Here is a 19447-nt window from a genome sequence, read left to right on the forward strand (position 1 = left end):
GATTACTGAGGACAGGAACAACCGAATTGAGCAGGACTGGAAACTCTCTGTAACTGACACAGCCAACAGGAAGCTAACACCGGCGTCTGTGAGAAGTCCTGAGAGTGCTTTTATTAGGAAACCCTCCAATCCGGATCCAGACAGGGTAATAATAATTATGCCGTGCAGCTGCATGCTGCACGGCCAGGATACAATTTGACCTGATTAATTAGACCTAGCAACGGGGAACGCGGTCCGACAGTGGCGTCCCCGTTGCTATGGTCTAAGCGGCTCCGTGCGCCCGGCGTCTAGCGTTGCTAGGGAGCCGGCGGCTGTCTGCCTGCGGCGTCCCTAGTTGCTAGGCGCCGGGCCGCACTGACGGGCGGACCCTCGGCGCCTAACAGTACCCCCCCCTTGAGGAGGGGTCAAGGAACCCCTAAGGCCAGGTTTTTGAGGAAATTCTCGAAAAAATGCCCTTTTGAGCCTCGGGGCATGGAGATCCTCGTCCAGGACCCAAGACCTTTCTTCTGGACCATAACCTCTCCAATGTACCAAAAAATAAAGCCGACCCCGGGACAACTTGGAATCGAGAACCTTCTCCACTAAGAACTCCTGCTGACCCTGTACGTCTATTGGTGATTTCCCCTGAGAGATCTTGCGAGGAAATTTACTGGACGAAACATATGGTTTTAACAAGGAGCAATGGAAGGTATTTCCGATCCGTTAAGTTTTTGGTAACCGTAACCGGAAAGCCACTGGATTGACTTTTTTGATAATAAGAAATGGTCCAATAAATTTAGGACCCAATCTGGCTGAGGTTTGTCGAAGTTTAATGTTGCGAGTCGACAACCATACCCTATCTCCAACTTTAAAAGTGCACGGCCGCCGGAGCCTGTCAGAAATTTTTTTCTCCCGAAATGCCGCTTTTCTGAGAGCCAGGTGCACTTTTCTCCAAATGAGTTTGAGATGAGAGGTCAAGGTCAGTGAGGAGACAGAGGAATGTTGAAAAAAGGAATTAGCTCTGGGGTGAAAACCAAAAACTGTAAAAAATGGAGATACATTGGTGGAGGAATGACAGGCATTGTTGTAAGCAAACTCTGCTAACGGAAGAAACTCAGACCAGTCATTTTGGAGTTTGGCCGAGTACAAACGCAAATATTGTTTTAATGATTGATTGACTCGCTCAGTCTGCCCGTTGGATTGGGGATGGTAGCCAGACGTTAAAGATAATTTCATCTTCAATGAGGCACAAAAAGACTTCCAAAATTGTGCAATGAATTGTGGACCCCGATCAGAAACAATATCAGTGGGTAACCCATGGAGTCTGAAAACATGGCGGAGGAACAAGACTGCCAATCCCTGGGCAGATGGCAATCGGGGAAGAGCAATAAAATGGGCCATTTTGCTAAAACGGTCCACTACCACCCATATGACTCGGCATCCGGCTGACAGAGGAAGGTCCACCACAAAATCCATGGAAATATGAGACCATGGCCTAAGAGGAACATTCAAGGGCAAAAGTTGACTGATAGGCAAGGAACGGGGAACCTTATGCTGTGCACAGACCTGACAAGAAAAAAACAAATTCCTCAATGTCTTTGGAAAGACCAGGCCACCATACCGAGCGGGAAACTAATTCAAAAGTTTTAGCGATCCCCGGATGCCCGGCAACTTTGCTATCGTGAAACTCCGTCAAAACCGTTGCTCTCAAAAACTCGGGGACAAAAAGACGACCAGCAGGAGTATTACCAGGAGCTTGATGTTGAAGCTGCTTCAACTGGGTAAATAAATCCTGTGTGAGGCCTGCCCGAATGACTGAAGACGGAAGTATGGGAGTAACAGGACTGTTGTCTTGAACTGGAAGAAAACTGCGTGACAGGGCATCTGCCTTGGTATTCTTGGAACCTGGCCTGAAGGTGATAATGAACTTGAAACGAGTAAAAAATAAAGCCCAACGAGCTTGCCGGGCATTCAGCCGTTTAGCTGATTCAATGTATTGAAGATTTTTGTGATCAGTCAAAACCGAAATGGTATGAGTGGCTCCTTCAAGCCAATGTCTCCACTCCTCGAAAGCCCATTTAATAGCCAGTAATTCCCGGTTACCAACATCGTAGTTGGATTCAGCAGATGAGAATTTCCTGGACATAAAGGCACAAGTATGTAATTCCAGGGAATCCGGATCCTTCTGAGACAGGATAGCCCCTACTCCAACCTCCGAGGCATCGACCTCAACAATGAAAGGCAATTCTGGGTTGGGATGTCTGAGGACAGGGGCTGAGACAAAGGCTTGTTTCAAGGCCTGAAAAGACAACTCCGCTTCACGTGACCAGTTGGTAGGATCTGCTCCCTTTTTAGTCAGTGCCACAATGGGAGCAACTAGGTCAGAGAAAGAGTGAATAAATCTTCTATAGTAATTCGCAAACCCTAAAAAGCGCTGAATTGCTTTTAAATTGGTGGGTTGCGCCCAACAAAGGATGGCTTGGAGCTTCTTTGGTTCCATACAGAATCCCCGTGGGGAAATAATGTACCCTAAAAAGGATACCTCCGTGACATGAAATTCACACTTCTCCAGCTTGGCATATAGGTGATTTTCACGTAATTTTTTTAGAACCTGACGCACCTGGGTAACATGTTGTTCTATAGAGTCAGAATATATCAAAATATCGTCTAAGTAGACTACAACGAATCTTCCAAGAAATTCACGGAGCACATCGTTAATGAGATCCTGGAAAACTGCCGGAGCGTTGGACAGGCCGAATGGCATAACCAGATACTCATAGTGGCCTGACTGAGTACTGAATGCCGTTTTCCACTCATCCCCTGACTTGATTCTGATGAGGTTATATGCTCCTCTTAGGTCAATCTTAGAAAAAATCACAGCCGAACGTAGCTGATCAAAGAGGACAGAAATCAGCGGCAAAGGGTAAGTATTCTTTACTGAGATTTTATTCAAGGCTCTAAAGTCAATGCAAGGTCTGAGTGATCCATCCTTCTTCTCCACTAAGAAGAAGCCTGCACTTAAAGGGGATTTAGATGGCCTGATAAATCCTTTCCCTAGGCTTTCTTTAACATACTCATTCATGGCCACAGTTTCAGGTCCGGACAATGCATATAACCTTCCCTTAGGCAAAGTGGCACCAGGAATTAACTCAATAGCACAATCATAAGGCCTATGGGGAGGCAGAATATCCGCATTGCCCTTGGAAAATACATCAACAAAATCCTGGTATTCCACAGGAATGGGTGCGGGAATGACAGCAGCAATTCTGATGGGAAGCGTAATACATTCTTTATTACAGATGGTACCCCATTGTAAGATCTCCCCCAACTGCCAATCAATGATGGGATTATGAAAGGCCAGCCAAGGGTGACCCAGAACCACAGGAACTGCTGGGCAATGGGTAAGGAAAAACTCAATCTTTTCAGAATGCAGAGCTCCTACCGAAAGAAGAACAGAAGGTGTACAGAGAGAAATAACCCCATTGGACAAGGGACTCCCATCTAAACCATGCATGGTGATACACCTACCCAAGGCTAACTGAGGAATACCTAAGGCCTTGGCCCATGTTAAATCCATAAAGTTCCCTGCAGCTCCACTGTCCACAAAAGCCGAGACCGAGGAACAGAGGCTGCCAAAGGAAACTTTAGCTGGAACTAACAGTGAATTATTTGAGGAGATAAGCTGTAAACCAAAGTGAACCCCCTCACAACTCACTTGGTCGAGGCGTTTCCCGACTTGTTCGGACAACTACGGGCAAAATGTCCCTTACCCCCACAGTATAAACAAAGACCAGAATTTTGCCTTCTGGTTCTTTCTTCAGGAGACAGTTTGGAGAGGCCTATCTGCATGGGCTCCTCAATGTCCACAGGAATGGAAAAAACACAAGGAGTAGACCCGACAGATGCTCCTTTTTCAGCCCTCCGCTCCCTGAGACGACGATCAATCTTAATAGAGAGCTCCATGAGTTTATCGAGAGTCTCAGGAGCGGGATACTGAAGGAGACTGTCTTTTATAGACTCAGATAAGCCGAGGCGAAACTGACTGCGCAGGGCTGGGTCATTCCATCCACAGTCGTTCGACCAACGGCGAAACTCCGTACAATAAATCTCTGCGGGATTCCTACCCTGTCTGAGAGCACGCAACTGACTCTCGGCGGATGCCTCTCTATCAGGGTCGTCATACAAAAGCCCTAAGGACCCCAGAAAGGCGTCTACAGACAATAAAGCTGGATCGTCTGTCTTTAAACCAAAAGCCCAGGTCTGAGGATCCCCCTGTAGCAGAGAAATAATAATTCCTACCCGCTGAGATTCCGTACCTGAGGAGACTGGTCTTAAACGAAAATACAGTTTACAAGACTCTTTAAAATTAAAAAACTGCTTTCTATCCCCAGAAAAACGGTCAGGCAGATGCATTTTTGGTTCAGGAATGACCCTCGGGGAAGTCCGTAACAGATCTTCCTCTGACCTCACCCGAAGGGACAGATCCTGAACCATCTGAGTAAGCTCTTGAATCTGGCTAACTAAAAGCTGGCCCGGATTTGGCCCAACACCGGTGGGATTCATGAGGCTGACAAATCTCCCAACTGAATAAGGGAAAAAATTAACTCCTGTTAATTTTAAATTTTAGTATGGCCGGTGTTAATGTTATGATTCCCGTACTCCAGACCAGATGAGATCTTATGGCAGAGGTCTGAGTACTGGAAAGATATGCTGGTTACGGGAACAGGGAAGCCTAGTAACCCCTGGCGCCCTAACTCCGTTGTCTCGCCCGTGTTATCAGAAATCCCCTGCGAGACTATGGTTGCTTGAGCCCATGGCAGCCGCGTTCGAAGGGCGGATTATGTCTGCCCAACCCCGATGCCCCCTCAGGTCTTAATGGGAGACAAAGGGAAATCCGAGACAGGGTGATAACAAGGGGCCCTCTGACTAAGCAACCAGGCCAGGGGTTACAAGCTATCTAACTTAACCAAAAGTATGTGCGGACAAACCGCCAGGGAAAAGGACAACCAAAGATCCACTGATCCGTTACTCCTATCCAGCACCGCTGGATACCAGAGTGGACTTGTGGGAGCGGAATCCTCCGCAAAAGCTCCGGAACACAATAAAACTAAATAATAAATAGTAAGCGGTCAAGCCGCAACACACGGCTACGCCGCGACTCACGAACACCACAGGATGTTAAAGGTGCTCGGTAGGACTCCAGGAATAGATGACAAATTCCGAGTACTGGATCACTGAGGACAGGAACAACCGAATTGAGCAGGACTGGAAACTCTCTGTAACTGACACAGCCAACAGGAAGCTAACACCGGCATCTGTGAGAAGTCCTGAGAGTGCTTTTATTAGGAAACCCTCCAATCCGGATCCAGACAGGGTAATCATAATTATGCCGTGCAGCTGCATGCTGCACGGCCAGGATACAATTTGACCTGATTAATTAGACCTAGCAACGGGGAACGCGGTCCGACAGTGGCGTCCCCGTTGCTATGGTCTAAGCGGCTCCGTGCGCCCGGCGTCTAGCGTTGCTAGGGAGCCGGCGGCTGTCTGCCTGCGGCGTCCCTAGTTGCTAGGCGCCGGGCCGCACTGACGGGCGGACCCTCGGCGCCTAACAGTCACCCTCACGGATCCGGATGAGATTGTATGCACCTCGCAAGTCCAGCTTTGTAAAGATGGTAGCTCCGCTAACTCTGTCAAAGAGCTCAGTAATCAGGGGTAAAGGATAACGGTTCTTGATGGTAATGTCGTTCAAACCTCTGTAGTCGATGCACGGCCGCAGACCACCATCTTTCTTTTTTACAAAAAAGAAGCCTGCGCCGGCTGGAGAAGAAGAAGGTCGAATGAACCCCTTTGCTAGGTTCTCTTTAATATATTCCTCCATAGAATGCGTCTCAGGCAGAGACAACGGATAAGTTCGGCCTCGAGGTGGAACCTTCCCTGGAACGAGATCAATCGGACAGTCCCATTCTCTATGAGGAGGAAGGATATCAGCAGAAGCTTTACTGAACACATCCGTGAAATCTTGATATGGAGGAGGTGGAACATCAGACGACCTGGGGGAGGAAGAACAGACAGGCAATACTTTAAACAAACATGTCTCAGCACAGGAGGAACCCCATGCCAGGATTTGCGTAGTCGTCCAATCAATTGTAGGATTGTGAAGACGGAGCCATGGAAGGCCCAGGACCACAGGATGTGTGGCTCTTGGAATCACTAAAAAAGAAATAAGTTCGGAATGAAGAACTCCCACTCTCAGACGAACTGGTAGAGTCCTTAAAGAAATAACTGCATCAAAAATTTTGCTGCCATCCACGGCAGTTAAAGAAATGGACGAAGGAAGTCTCTCGGTGGGTAGGGACCACCGTTTAACATAGGCTTCGGTAATAAAGTTCCCAGCTGCTCCGGAATCAAGGAGGGCAATGACGTTCCGATAACGTTGAGCAACTTGAAGCGAGACTGGGAGATTACAATCTTGAGGAGATGGAGAGGAGATCATTACTCCTAGCCGGCCCTCTCCTTGGCGAGCTAGGATTTGGAGTTTCCCGGACGTTTGGGACAGGCATTAATGGTGTGAGACGGAGCTGCACAATAGAGACAGAGAAACTCGGAGAGACGTCTTCGGCGCTCAGCAGGAGTTAAACGGGAACGGCCAAGTTGCATGGGCTCATCTTTAGATGGTGACAGTTGACGAGGAGGAGGAGCAGAAGATTTTGGAGCAGATGATCTTCCACGCTCAGTTGCTCTCTCTCTGAAACGTAAATCAACTTTCGTGCAGAGTGAGATTAGCTCATCTAACTTAGAAGGTAAGTCTCTGGTAGCTAACTCATCTTTAATACGCTCAGATAAGCCATGCCAGAATGCAGCATACAGGGCCTCGTCGTTCCATGCCAGTTCGGATGCCAGGATCTGGAACTGTATCAGATATTGTCCTACAGTACGTGACCCCTGGCGTAAACGGAGAATCTCGGATGAAGCTGAGGTTACCCGGCCTGGCTCGTCGAAGATGCGCCTGAATGTTGACACGAAGGCAGTGTAGGAAGATAGCAGGGTGTCGGACCTCTCCCATAACGGTGATGCCCAATCAAGGGCTGAGCCACTGAGAAGAGAAATAATGTAGGCAATTTTTGTACGGTCACTGGGAAAATTGCCAGGTTGTAGCTCAAACTGAATCTCACACTGGTTGAGAAATCCCCTGCAGAATCTTGGAGATCCGTCAAATTTTGCTGGCGTTGGAAGATGAAGACGTGGAGCAGAAATGGGTAAGGTGGGTGGGGTTATAGCTGGAGTCACTGTGGTTGACGCACCAGACGCGCCTGATCCACGGAGAGTTGTCTGAATCCCATCCAGCCGAGTAGAGAGATCCTGGAGACAGCGGATGATGTGGCCCTGTGCAGCCTCCTGATGTTCTAGTCGGGCTGCCAGTTCTTGCATCGGCCTGGCCGCTTGATCCTGGTCTCCGGCTGGATTCATTAGGTCAGTGCTTACTGTCACAACTGAGGGCCTGAGCTGACGGGAGGCAGCCTCAGTTGTAGGGGCTGAGATGTACCGGAACCTGGGAACCGAAGGCGTGACCACGACAACTTGGATAAAAGTCAATGATGTTTATTATGACAACTCCGCAACACAGCAGCAGTAAAAGAAAACGTAAAAAGTCAGCAAAGAATAAATACAGTTCCTGGGTACTACAGGATGGCAGGAGCCACAGGGCACTGGTAGTGTGAGATAGTTCTTATGATCTTCTAGATGGAAAGTCCTTACCAGGCCCGACTGTAGCAATGGAGATAACCCAGGATTGTGCCAGCTGGTGTTCCAGGAAAAGCTGGGTTGCTGAAGATAAAACAGCTGCTGTGGATACTGGCTGGAACCAGACTGTTGTTAGCACAGAGTGGATACTGGCTGGAACCAGTTAAATAATAAATGAACTTGGGAGCGATGAAATATGAACTGAAATGTAGAACTTGAGAGCGGAGAATTAATAATACCGGTGGAGAGTGGTAAAGTGTAGAAAGGACACCGGCCCTTTAAGGGAAGCTGTACTCTGCTGGAAGCTGAGCTGGAAGCAGGTAATGTTGTAGCTGGAAACAGATGAATCCACAATGGATTGGAGAGTCAGGCTACACCGCAGGTGGAATGCTGGTGCGGGTCTCTATGGTGGAAGTCTTGAGACAGGAGCTGGAACCTGGAAGACAATCACAGGAGAGAGACAAACAGGAACTAGGTTTGACAACCAAAGCACTGACGCCTTCCTTGCTCAGGCACAGTGTATTTATACCTGCAGCAAGGAAGGGATTGGCTAGGCAATTATGCAGATTATCAATACTGAGAACAGATTGGTGGAAATGATCAGCTGACAGAATCCAAGATGGCTGCGCCCATGCAGACACTTGGAGGGAAGTTTGGTTTGTAATCCATGTGGTAATGAAAACAGTAATGGCGGCGCCGGCCACCGGAGACAGGAGGCGCCAGGCTGACAGATGCACATCCAACCACGCGGACACAGCGGAGGCCGCGGCTGACGTAATCGCCACTCAGACACTCTGCATGCAGAAGTTCAGGGACGGCGGCGGAGGCCGCGGGAGACGCCATGCCAGGTGTAATATGGCGTTTACTGTGACAGCGTCCCAGAGTGACAGGAGAGGATACAGGAATGTACACATCAGGATAACAGATGGGATCCGGTCCTGGAGCGCTGAGCCAGCCTTAGGAGGCATCTGATGGGTAAGAAATGGCGTCCAGATACCCGGATCGTGACACTACTACATCGCTTTATCAACCAGTCTATATTAGCAGCAGACACAGTACAGTACGGTAGTCCACGGCTGTAGCTACCTCTGTGTCGGCACTCGGCAGTCCGTCCATAATTGTATACCACCTACCCGTGGTTTTTTTTTCTTTCTTCTTTATACATACATACTACTACTACTACATCTCTTTATCAACCAGTCTATATTAGCAGCAGACAGAGTACAGTACGGTAGTCCACGGCTGTAGCTACCTCTGTGTCGGCACTGGGCAGTCCGTCCATAATTGTATACCACCTACCCGTGGTTTTTTTTTCTTTCTTCTTTATACATACATACTACTACTACATCTCTTTATCAACCAGTCTATATTAGCAGCAGACACAGTACAGTACGGTAGTCCACGGCTGTAGCTACCTCTGTGTCGGCACTCGGCAGTCCGTCCATAATTGTATACCACCTACCCGTGGTTTTTTTTTCTTTCTTCTTTATACATACATACTACTACTACATCTCTTTATCAACCAGTCTATATTAGCAGCAGACACAGTACAGTACGGTAGTCCACGGCTGTAACTACCTCTGTGTCGGCACTCGGCAGTCCATCCATAATTGTATACTAGTATCCATCCATCTCCATTGTTTACCTGAGGTGCCTTTTAGTTGTGCCTATTAAAATATGGAGAACAAAAATGTTGAGGTTCCAAAATTAGGGAAAGATCAAGATCCACTTCCACCTCGTGCTGAAGCTGCTGCCACTAGTCATGGCCGAGACGATGAAATGCCAGCAACGTCGTCTGCCAAGGCCGATGCCCAATGTCATAGTACAGAGCATGTCAAATCCAAAACACCAAATATCAGTAAAAAAAGGACTCCAAAACCTAAAATAAAATTGTCGGAGGAGAAGCGTAAACTTGCCAATATGCCATTTACCACACGGAGTGGCAAGGAACGGCTGAGGCCCTGGCCTATGTTCATGGCTAGTGGTTCAGCTTCACATGAGGATGGAGGCACTCAGCCTCTCGCTAGAAAAATGAAAAGACTCAAGCTGGCAAAAGCAGTAGCACCGCAAAGAACTGTGCGTTCTTCGAAATCCCAAATCCACAAGGAGAGTCCAATTGTGTCGGTTGCGATGCCTGACCTTCCCAACACTGGACGTGAAGAGCATGCGCCTTCCACCATTTGCACGCCCCCTGCAAGTGCTGGAAGGAGCACCCGCAGTCCAGTTCCTGATAGTCAGATTTAAGATGTCAGTGTTGAAGTACACCAGGATGAGGAGGATATGGGTGTTGCTGGCGCTGGGGAGGAAATTGACCAGGAGGATTCTGATGGTGAGGTGGTTTGTTTAAGTCAGGCACCCGGGGAGACACCTGTTGTCCGTGGGAGGAATAGGGCCGTTGACATGCCTGGTGAAAATACCAAAAAAATCAGCTCTTCGGTGTGGAAGTATTTCACCAGAAATGCGGACAACAGGTGTCAAGCCGTGTGTTCCCTTTGTCAAGCTGTAATAAGTAGGGGTAAGGACGTTAACCACCTCGGAACATCCTCCCTTATACGTCACCTGCAGCGCATTCATAATAAGTCAGTGACAAGTTCAAAAACTTGGGCCGACAGCGGAAGCAGTCCACTGACCAGTAAATCCCTTCCTCTTGTAACCAAGCTCACGCAAACCACCCCACCAACTCCCTCAGTGTCAATTTCCTCCTTCCCCAGGAATGCCAATAGTCCTGCAGGCCATGTCACTGGCAATTCTGACGAGTCCTCTCCTGCCTGGGATTCCTCCGATGCATCCTTGCGTGTAACGCCTACTGCTGCTGGCGCTGCTGTTGTTGCTGCTGGGAGTCGATGGTCATCCCAGAGGGGAAGTCGTAAGCCCACTTGTACTACTTCCAGTAAGCAATTGACTGTCCAACAGTCCTTTGCGAGGAAGATGAAATATCACAGCAGTCATCCTGTTGCAAAGCGGATAACTGAGTCCTTGACAACTATGTTGGTGTTAGACGTGCGTCCGGTATCCGCCGTTAGTTCACAGGGAACTAGACAATTTATTGAGGCAGTGTGCCCCCGTTACCAAATACCATCTAGGTTCCACTTCTGTAGGCAGGCGATACCGAGAATGTACACGGACGTCAGAAAAAGACTCACCAGTGTCCTAAAAAATGCAGTTGTACCCAATGTCCACTTAACCACGGACATGTGGACAAGTGGAGCAGGGCAGGGTCAGGACTATATGACTGTGACAGCCCACTGGGTAGATGTATGGACTCCCGCCGCAAGAACAGCAGCGGCGGCACCAGTAGCAGCATCTCGCAAACGCCAACTCTTTCCTAGGCAGGCTACGCTTTGTATCACCGCTTTCCAGAATACGCACACAGCTGAAAAACTCTTACGGCAACTGAGGAAGATCATCGCAGAATGGCTTACCCCAATTGGACTCTCCTGTGGATTTGTGGCATCGGACAACGCCAGCAATATTGTGTGTGCATTAAATATGGGCAAATTCCAGCACGTCCCATGTTTTGCACATACCTTGAATTTGGTGGTGCAGAATTTTTTAAAAAACGACAGGGGCGTGCAAGAGATGCTGTCGGTGGCCAGAAGAATTGCGGGACACTTTCGGCGTACAGGCACCACGTACAGAAGACTGGAGCACCACCAAAAACTACTGAACCTGCCCTGCCATCATCTGAAGCAAGAAGTGGTAACGAGGTGGAATTCAACCCTCTATATGCTTCAGAGGTTGGAGGAGCAGCAAAAGGCCATTCAAGCCTATACAATTGAGCACGATATAGGAGGTGGAATGCACCTGTCTCAAGTGCAGTGGAGAATGATTTCAACGTTGTGCAAGGTTCTGATGCCCTTTGAACTTGCCACACGTGAAGTCAGTTCAGACACTGCCAGCCTGAGTCAGGTCATTCCCCTCATCAGGCTTTTGCAGAAGAAGCTGGAGGCATTGAAGAAGGAGCTAAAAGGGAGCGATTCCGCTAGGCATGTGGGACTTGTGGATGCAGCCCTTAATTCACTTAACAAGGATTCACGGGTGGTCAATCTGTTGAAATCAGAGCACTACATTTTGGCCACCGTGCTCGATCCTAGATTTAAAACCTACCTTGGATCTCTCTTTCCGGCAGACACAAGTCTGCTGGGGTGCAAAGACCTGCTGGTGACAAAATTGTCAAGTCAAGCGGAACGCGACCTGTCAACATCTCCTCCTTCACATTCTCCCGCAACTGGGGGTGCGAGGAAAAGGCTCAGAATTCCGAGCCCACCCGCTGGCGGTGATGCAGGGCAGTCTGGAGCGACTGCTGATGCTGACATCTGGTCCGGACTGAAGGACCTGACAACGATTACGGACATGTCGTCTACTGTCACTGCATATGATTCTCTCAACATTGAAAGAATGGTGGAGGATTATATGAGTGACCGCATCCAAGTAGGCACGTCACACAGTCCGTACTTATACTGGCAGGAAAAAGAGGCAATTTGGAGGCCCTTGCACAAACTGGCTTTATTCTACCTAAGTTGCCCTCCCACAAGTGTGTACTCCGAAAGAGTGTTTAGTGCCGCCGCTCACCTTGTCAGCAATCGGCGTACGAGGTTACATCCAGAAAATGTGGAGAAGATGATGTTCATTAAAATGAATTATAATCAATTCCTCCGCGGAGACATTGACCAGCAGCAATTGCCTCCACAAAGTACACAGGGAGCTGAGATGGTGGATTCCAGTGGGGACGAATTGATAATCTGTGAGGAGGGGGATGTACACGGTGATATATCGGAGGATGATGATGAGGTGGACATCTTGCCTCTGTAGAGCCAGTTTGTGCAAGGAGAGATTAATTGCTTCTTTTTTGGTGGGGGTCCAAACCAACCCGTCATATCAGTCACAGTCGTGTGGCAGACCCTGTCACTGAAATGATGGGTTGGTTAAAGTGTGCATGTCCTGTTTATACAACATAAGGGTGGGTGGGAGGGCCCAAGGACAATTCCATCTTGCACCTCTTTTTTCTTTTATTTTTCTTTGCGTCATGTGCTGTTTGGGGAGGGTTTTTTGGAAGGGACATCCTGCGTGACACTGCAGTGCCACTCCTAGATGGGCCCGGTGTTTGTGTCGGCCACTAGGGTCGCTAATCTTACTCACACAGCTACCTCATTGCGCCTCTTTTTTTCTTTGCGTCATGTGCTGTTTGGGGAGGGTTTTTTGGAAGGGACATCCTGCGTGACACTGCAGTGCCACTCCTAGATGGGCCAGGTGTTTGTGTCGGGCACTTGGGTCGCTGAGCTTAGTCACACAGCTACCTCATTGCACCTCTTTTTTTCTTTGCGTCATGTGCTGTTTGGGGAGTGTTTTTTGGAAGGGCCATCCTGCGTGACACTGCAGTGCCACTCCTAGATGGGCCAGGTGTTTGTGTCGGCCACTAGGGTCGCTTAGCTTAGTCATCCAGCGACCTCGGTGCAAATTTTAGGACTAAAAATAATATTGTGAGGTGTGAGGTATTCAGAATAGACTGAAAATGAGTGGAAATTATGGTTTTTTGAGGTTAATAATAATATGGGATCAAAATGACCCCCAAATTCTATGATTTAAGCTGTTTTTTAGGGTTTTTTGAAAAAAACACCCGAATCCAAAACACACCCGAATCCGACAAAAAAAAATTCGGTGAGGTTTTGCCAAAACGCGGTCGAACCCAAAACACGGCCGCGGAACCGAACCCAAAACCAAAACACAAAACCCGAAAAATTTCAGGCGCTCATCTCTAGTTATTAAGCCTAGTTTCAATGAATACCCCCAAATCTTTTTCCAACTCTGTTTCCCCTAGATGTTCCCCATTTAATATGTAGGATGCAAGTTTGTTTTTAGTCCCAAAATGCATAACCTTGGATTTGTCTGTATTGAACCTCATTTTCCATTTAGACGCCCAGAGTTAAAGCTTAGTTAGATCATTCTGCAAGGACTCCACATCCAATTCTGAATTAATTACCTTACACAGTTTAGTATCATCTGCAAAGATTGACACTGTGCTTTCCAGGCCTATTTCTAGGTCATTGATAAATATGTTGAACAGTAGTGGTCCGAGTACGGACCCTTGTGGTATTCCGCTGACTACTGGGGACCAGGTTGAGGACTTCCCGTTGACCACTACTCGCTGTACCCTGCTATCCAACCAGCTGCTTATCCATGTGCAAATAGTTTTTCCTAGGTCAAGCTCCTTTAATTTGATCATCAGTCTCCTGTGAGGAACTGTATCGAATGCTTTTGCAAAATCTAGGAAGACCACATCCACTGCTTTTCCTTGCTCAAGATTATTGCTCACTTCCTCGAAGAAGCTAATTAAGTTAGTCTGACAAGACCTGTCCCTCACAAACCCATGCTGGTTCTTGCTAATAATTCTAGCGGACTGTAGATACTCCTGTATGCTGTCCCTTAGAATTCCTTCCAATATTTTCCCCACTATAGTTGTTAAACTAACTGGTCTGTAGTTACCCGGAAGATCTTTGGATCCCTTTTTAAATAATGGCACTACCTCAGCTATACGCCAATCCTTCGGCACCATGCCTGATCTAATTGAACTATTGAAAATCAAGTATAGGGGTCATGCTAGTTGTGAACTAAGCTCCATAGGAACCCTTGGGTGAAGTCCACCAGGAACAGGTGATTTATTTATCTTAATTTTGCTTAGTCTCTCCCGGACTACTTCTTCGCTTAAACAAGTATCTAACCATGAATAATTACTGCCACAATTGTTATGCTCTACTCCCACCATCAGTTCTTCTCTGGTGAATACTGATGAAAAGAATTTGTTCAGTATTTCCGCTTTTATTTCGTCATCATTTATCAATTCTCATAATTCATCTTTTAATGGACCTATATTCTCCTTTTTTAACCTTTTACCGTTTATGTATTTAAAAAACTTTTTAGGATTGGTTTTGCTCTCTATAGCGATCTGCTTTTCATTTTCCATTTTAGCTGCTCTTATTGCTTTTTTGCATTTCTTATTCCTGTCCTGATCTTTGTCTATTCTTGGTTACACTTGTCTACTTCCTGCCCTGAACTTGGTTTACTCTCAGCTACACTACTCTATACTTGGTCTGTTTTATGGAACTGATGAATGGCTTCTTTGTTAGTCAACAAACTAAAGGCACAATGATGCAGCTCTCATACAGATCCTTTCACGTCCTACTCATATTATTAGCAACCTTTATTACATAACAACAGCATATAGTACCATACAAAGAATGTTAAACAATTTCTGCGAGTCCCTGCCCCAATGGCAACGAATGCTTCTGCTATACAAATAATTGACCTTACTGTATGTTTCTGGACTGTGAGGGCACCAGGAGGAAACCCAGCTTACACAATGAGCACATACAAACTGCACATAGATAGTCCCCTTGTAGGACTGGAACTCACATCACCAGCGTTGGGAGGCAGCACTGCTACACGCTGTGCCAAGTATCTAGTTAGATAAGCCCTTAAGCAATCTGTCCTGGAAAAAGAATAACATGGAGATAACACAACAAGTACTCACCACTCCACGGTGTTCCGCTCCCCCAGGACCTCCCGGATCTCCTCCCGGCATTTCTCCTGGTGCTCCGGGTACTTGGCCATACAGTATAATATCCAGGAGACCCCGCTGGCTGTGGTGTCATGTCCCTCAAACATGAACGTGTCCACCTCCGCCTGCAGATCCTCATCGGACAGGCCCTGCCCGTTCTCATCCTGGGGAATTATAAAGAACATGTACAGTAGGCACGGCTCACACACATGCACACTACGCACGGCTCACACACACATGTACAGTAAGCACGGATACACACATGTACAGTAAGCATGGACACACACATGTATAGTAGGCACAGCACCTACACACACATGTACAGTAGGCACAGCTCCCACACATGTACAGTACGCACGACTGCAACACACACATGTGCAGTAGTAACGGCTCACACCCACAAGTGCAGTAGGCACACACACACGTGCAGTAGGCATGGCTCTCTCACACACACACATGTACAGTAGGCATGGCTCCCACACATGTACAGTAGGAACAGCTCCCACACATGTACAGTAGGCACGGCTCTTACATACATGTGCAGTTGGAATGGCTCACCGATATGTACAGTAGGCACGGCTCACACACATGTACAGTAGGCACGGCTCACACACACATGTACAGTAGGAACGGCTTACACACACAAGTCCTGTAGATGTGGCTCGCACACACACACACACACACACACACACACACACACACACACACGTACAGTAGGCACAGCTCACATGTGCAGTAGGCATGGCTCACACACATGTACATTACACACTACTCCAACACACACACATGTGCAGTGGAACAGCTCCCACACATGTACAGTAGGCAAGGCTCTCACACACATGTGCAGTAGGCATGGCTCTTACATACATGTGCAGTCGGCATGGCTCACCCATATGTACAGTAGGCTTTGCTCACACACATGTACAGTAGGCTTTGCTCACACATGTACAGTAGGCACGGCTCACACACATGTACAGTAGGCACAACTTACACACACACACACAAGTCCTGTAAGCACGGCTCACACACACAAACACAAGTACAGTAGGCACGGCTCAAACACGTGCAGTAGGCATGATTCTCACACACACGTGCAGTCAACATGGCTCACCCATTTGTACCTTAAGCATGGCTCACACACATGTGCAGTGTGAAAGGCTCACACGCACACACACACACACACGTACAGTAAGCACAGCTCCCCCACATGTACAGTACGCACAACTTCAACACACACGTATAGTAGGCATGGCTCCCACACATGTACAGTAGGCACAGATCACACAAATGTACAGTAGGCACGGCTCACACATGTACAGTAGGCACGGCTCACACACATGTACAGTAGGCACGGCTCACACACATGTACACTAGGCACGGCTCACACACACACATGTACACTATGCACGGCTCACACACACATGTACACTACGCACGGCTCACACACACATGTACAGTAGGCATGGCTCACTCACATACACATGTACAGTTGGCATGGCTCACTCACACATGTACAGTAGGCATGGCTCACTCACACATGTACAGTAGGCATGGCTCACACACATGTACAGTAGGCATGGCTCACACACATGTACAGTAGGCATGGCTCACACACGTGTACAGTAGGCATAGCTCACACACATGTATAGTAGGCATAGCTCACACACATGTACAGTAGGCATAGCTCACACACATGTACAGTATGCATGGCTCACTCACATGTACAGTAGACATGGCTCACTCACATACACATGTACAGTAGGCACGGCTCACACACATGTACAGTAGGCACGGCTCACACACATGTACAGTAGGCACGGCTCACACACATGTACAGTAGGCATGGCTCACACACATGTACAGTAGGCACGGCTCACACACATGTACAGTAGGCACGGCTCACACACATGTACAGTAGGCACGGGTCACTCACATGTACAGTAGGCACGGCTCACACACATGTACAGTAGGCATGTCTCACTCACATACACATGTACAGTAGGCATGGCTCACACACACACATGTACAGTAGGCATGGCTCACACACATGTACACTACGCACGGCTCACACACACATGTACAGTAGGCATGGCTCACTCACATACACATGTACAGTAGGCATGGCTCACTCACACATGTACAGTAGGCATGGCTCACTCACACATGTACAGTAGGCATGGCTCACACACATGTACAGTAGGCATGGCTCACACTCATGTACAGTAGGCATGGCTCACACACATGTACAGTAGGCATAGCTCACACACATGTACAGTAGGCATAGCTCACACACATGTACAGTACGCATGGCTCACTCACATGTACAGTAGACCTGGCTCACTCACATGCACATGTACAGTAGGCACGGCTCACACACATGTACAGTAGGCACGGCTCACACACATGTACAGTAGGCATGGCTCACACACATGTACAGTAGGCACGGCTCACACACATGTACAGTAGGCACGGCTCACACACATGTACAGTAGGCACGGCTCACTCACATGTACAGTAGGCATGGCTCACTCACATACACATGTACAGTAGGCATGGCTCACACACACACATGTACAGTAGGCATGGCTCACACACATGTACAGTAGGCACGGCTCACACACTTGTACAGTAGGCACGGCTCACACACATGTACAGTAGGCATGGCTCACTCATACACATGTACAGTAGGCATGGCTCACACACATGTACAGTAGGCATGGCTCACTCATACACATGTACAGTAGGCATGGCTCACTCATACACATGTACAGTAGGCATGGCTCACTCACATGTACAGTAGGCACGGCTCACTCACATGTACAGTAGGCACGGCTTACTCACATACACATGTACAGTAGGCATGGCACACACACACACACACACACACACACATGTACAGTAGGCACGGCTCACACACATGTACAGTAGGCACTGTTCACACACATGTACAGTAGGCATGGCTCACTCACACACACACACACACATGTACAGTAGGCATGGCTCACACACATGTACAGTAGGCATGGCTCACTCACATACACATGTACAGTAGGCATGGCTCACTCACACATGTACAGTAGGCACGGCTCACACACATATACAGTAGACATGGCTCACTCACATACACATGTACAGTAGGCATGGCTCACACACACACACACACGCACACACACGTACAGTAGGCACGGCTCACACACATGTACAGTAGGCACGTCTCACACACATGTACAGTAGAAACGGCTCACACACATGTACAGTTGGCATGGCTCATTCACACACACACACACACACACACACACACACACACACATGTACAGTAGGCATGGCTCACACACATGTACATTAGGCATGGCTCACTCACATACACATGTACAGTGGGCATGGCTCACTCACACATGTACAGTAGGCACGGCTCACACACATGTACAGTAGGCATGGCTCACTCACATACACATGTACTGTAGGCACGGCTAACACACATGTACAGTAGGCACGGCTCACACACATGTACAGTAGGCACGGCTCACACACATGTACAGTAGGCACGGCTCACACACATGTACAGTAGGCATGGCTCACTCACACACACACACACACACACATGTACAGTAGGCATGGCTCACACACACATGTACAGTAGGCATGGCTCACACACATGTACATTAGGCATGGCTCACTCACATACACATGTACAGTGGGCATGGCTCACTCACACATGTACAGTAGGCACGGCTCACACACATGTACAGTAGGCATGGCTCACTCACATACACATGTACTGTAGGCACGGCTAACACACATGTACAGTAGGCACGGCTCACACACATGTACAGTAGGCACGGCTCACACACATACAGTAGACATGGCTCACTCACATACACATGTACAGTAGGCACGGCTCACACACACACACATGTACAGTAGGCACGGCTCACACACATGTACAGTAGGCACGGCTCACACACATGTACAGTAGGCACGGCTCACACACATGTACAGTAGGCACGGCTCACACACATGTACAGTAGGCATGGCTCACTCACACACACACACACACACACACACACACACACATGTACAGTAGGCATGGCTCACACACACATGTACAGTAGGCATGGCTCACTCACACACACATGTACAGTAGGCATGGCTCACTCACATACACATGTACAG

General features: G+C 48.2%; 1 protein-coding gene across 2 annotated transcripts in view; it reads right to left on the minus strand.

Annotated features, from left to right (window-relative positions):
* The window catches only part of LOC134957224 (cytochrome P450 4B1-like), a 118760-nt gene that overhangs the window by 18458 nt on the left and 80855 nt on the right, over nucleotides 1–19447 (minus strand). For both annotated transcript variants that reach the window (XM_063938928.1, XM_063938927.1), the window contains one exon: nucleotides 15248–15438. In XM_063938928.1, coding sequence (XP_063794998.1) covers nucleotides 15248–15438 — 191 coding nt within the window. The remainder of the gene's footprint in view (nucleotides 1–15247; nucleotides 15439–19447) is intronic.

This window comes from Pseudophryne corroboree, chromosome 9, assembly GCF_028390025.1.
Source record: "Pseudophryne corroboree isolate aPseCor3 chromosome 9, aPseCor3.hap2, whole genome shotgun sequence".
Classification (NCBI taxonomy): domain Eukaryota; kingdom Metazoa; phylum Chordata; class Amphibia; order Anura; family Myobatrachidae; genus Pseudophryne; species Pseudophryne corroboree.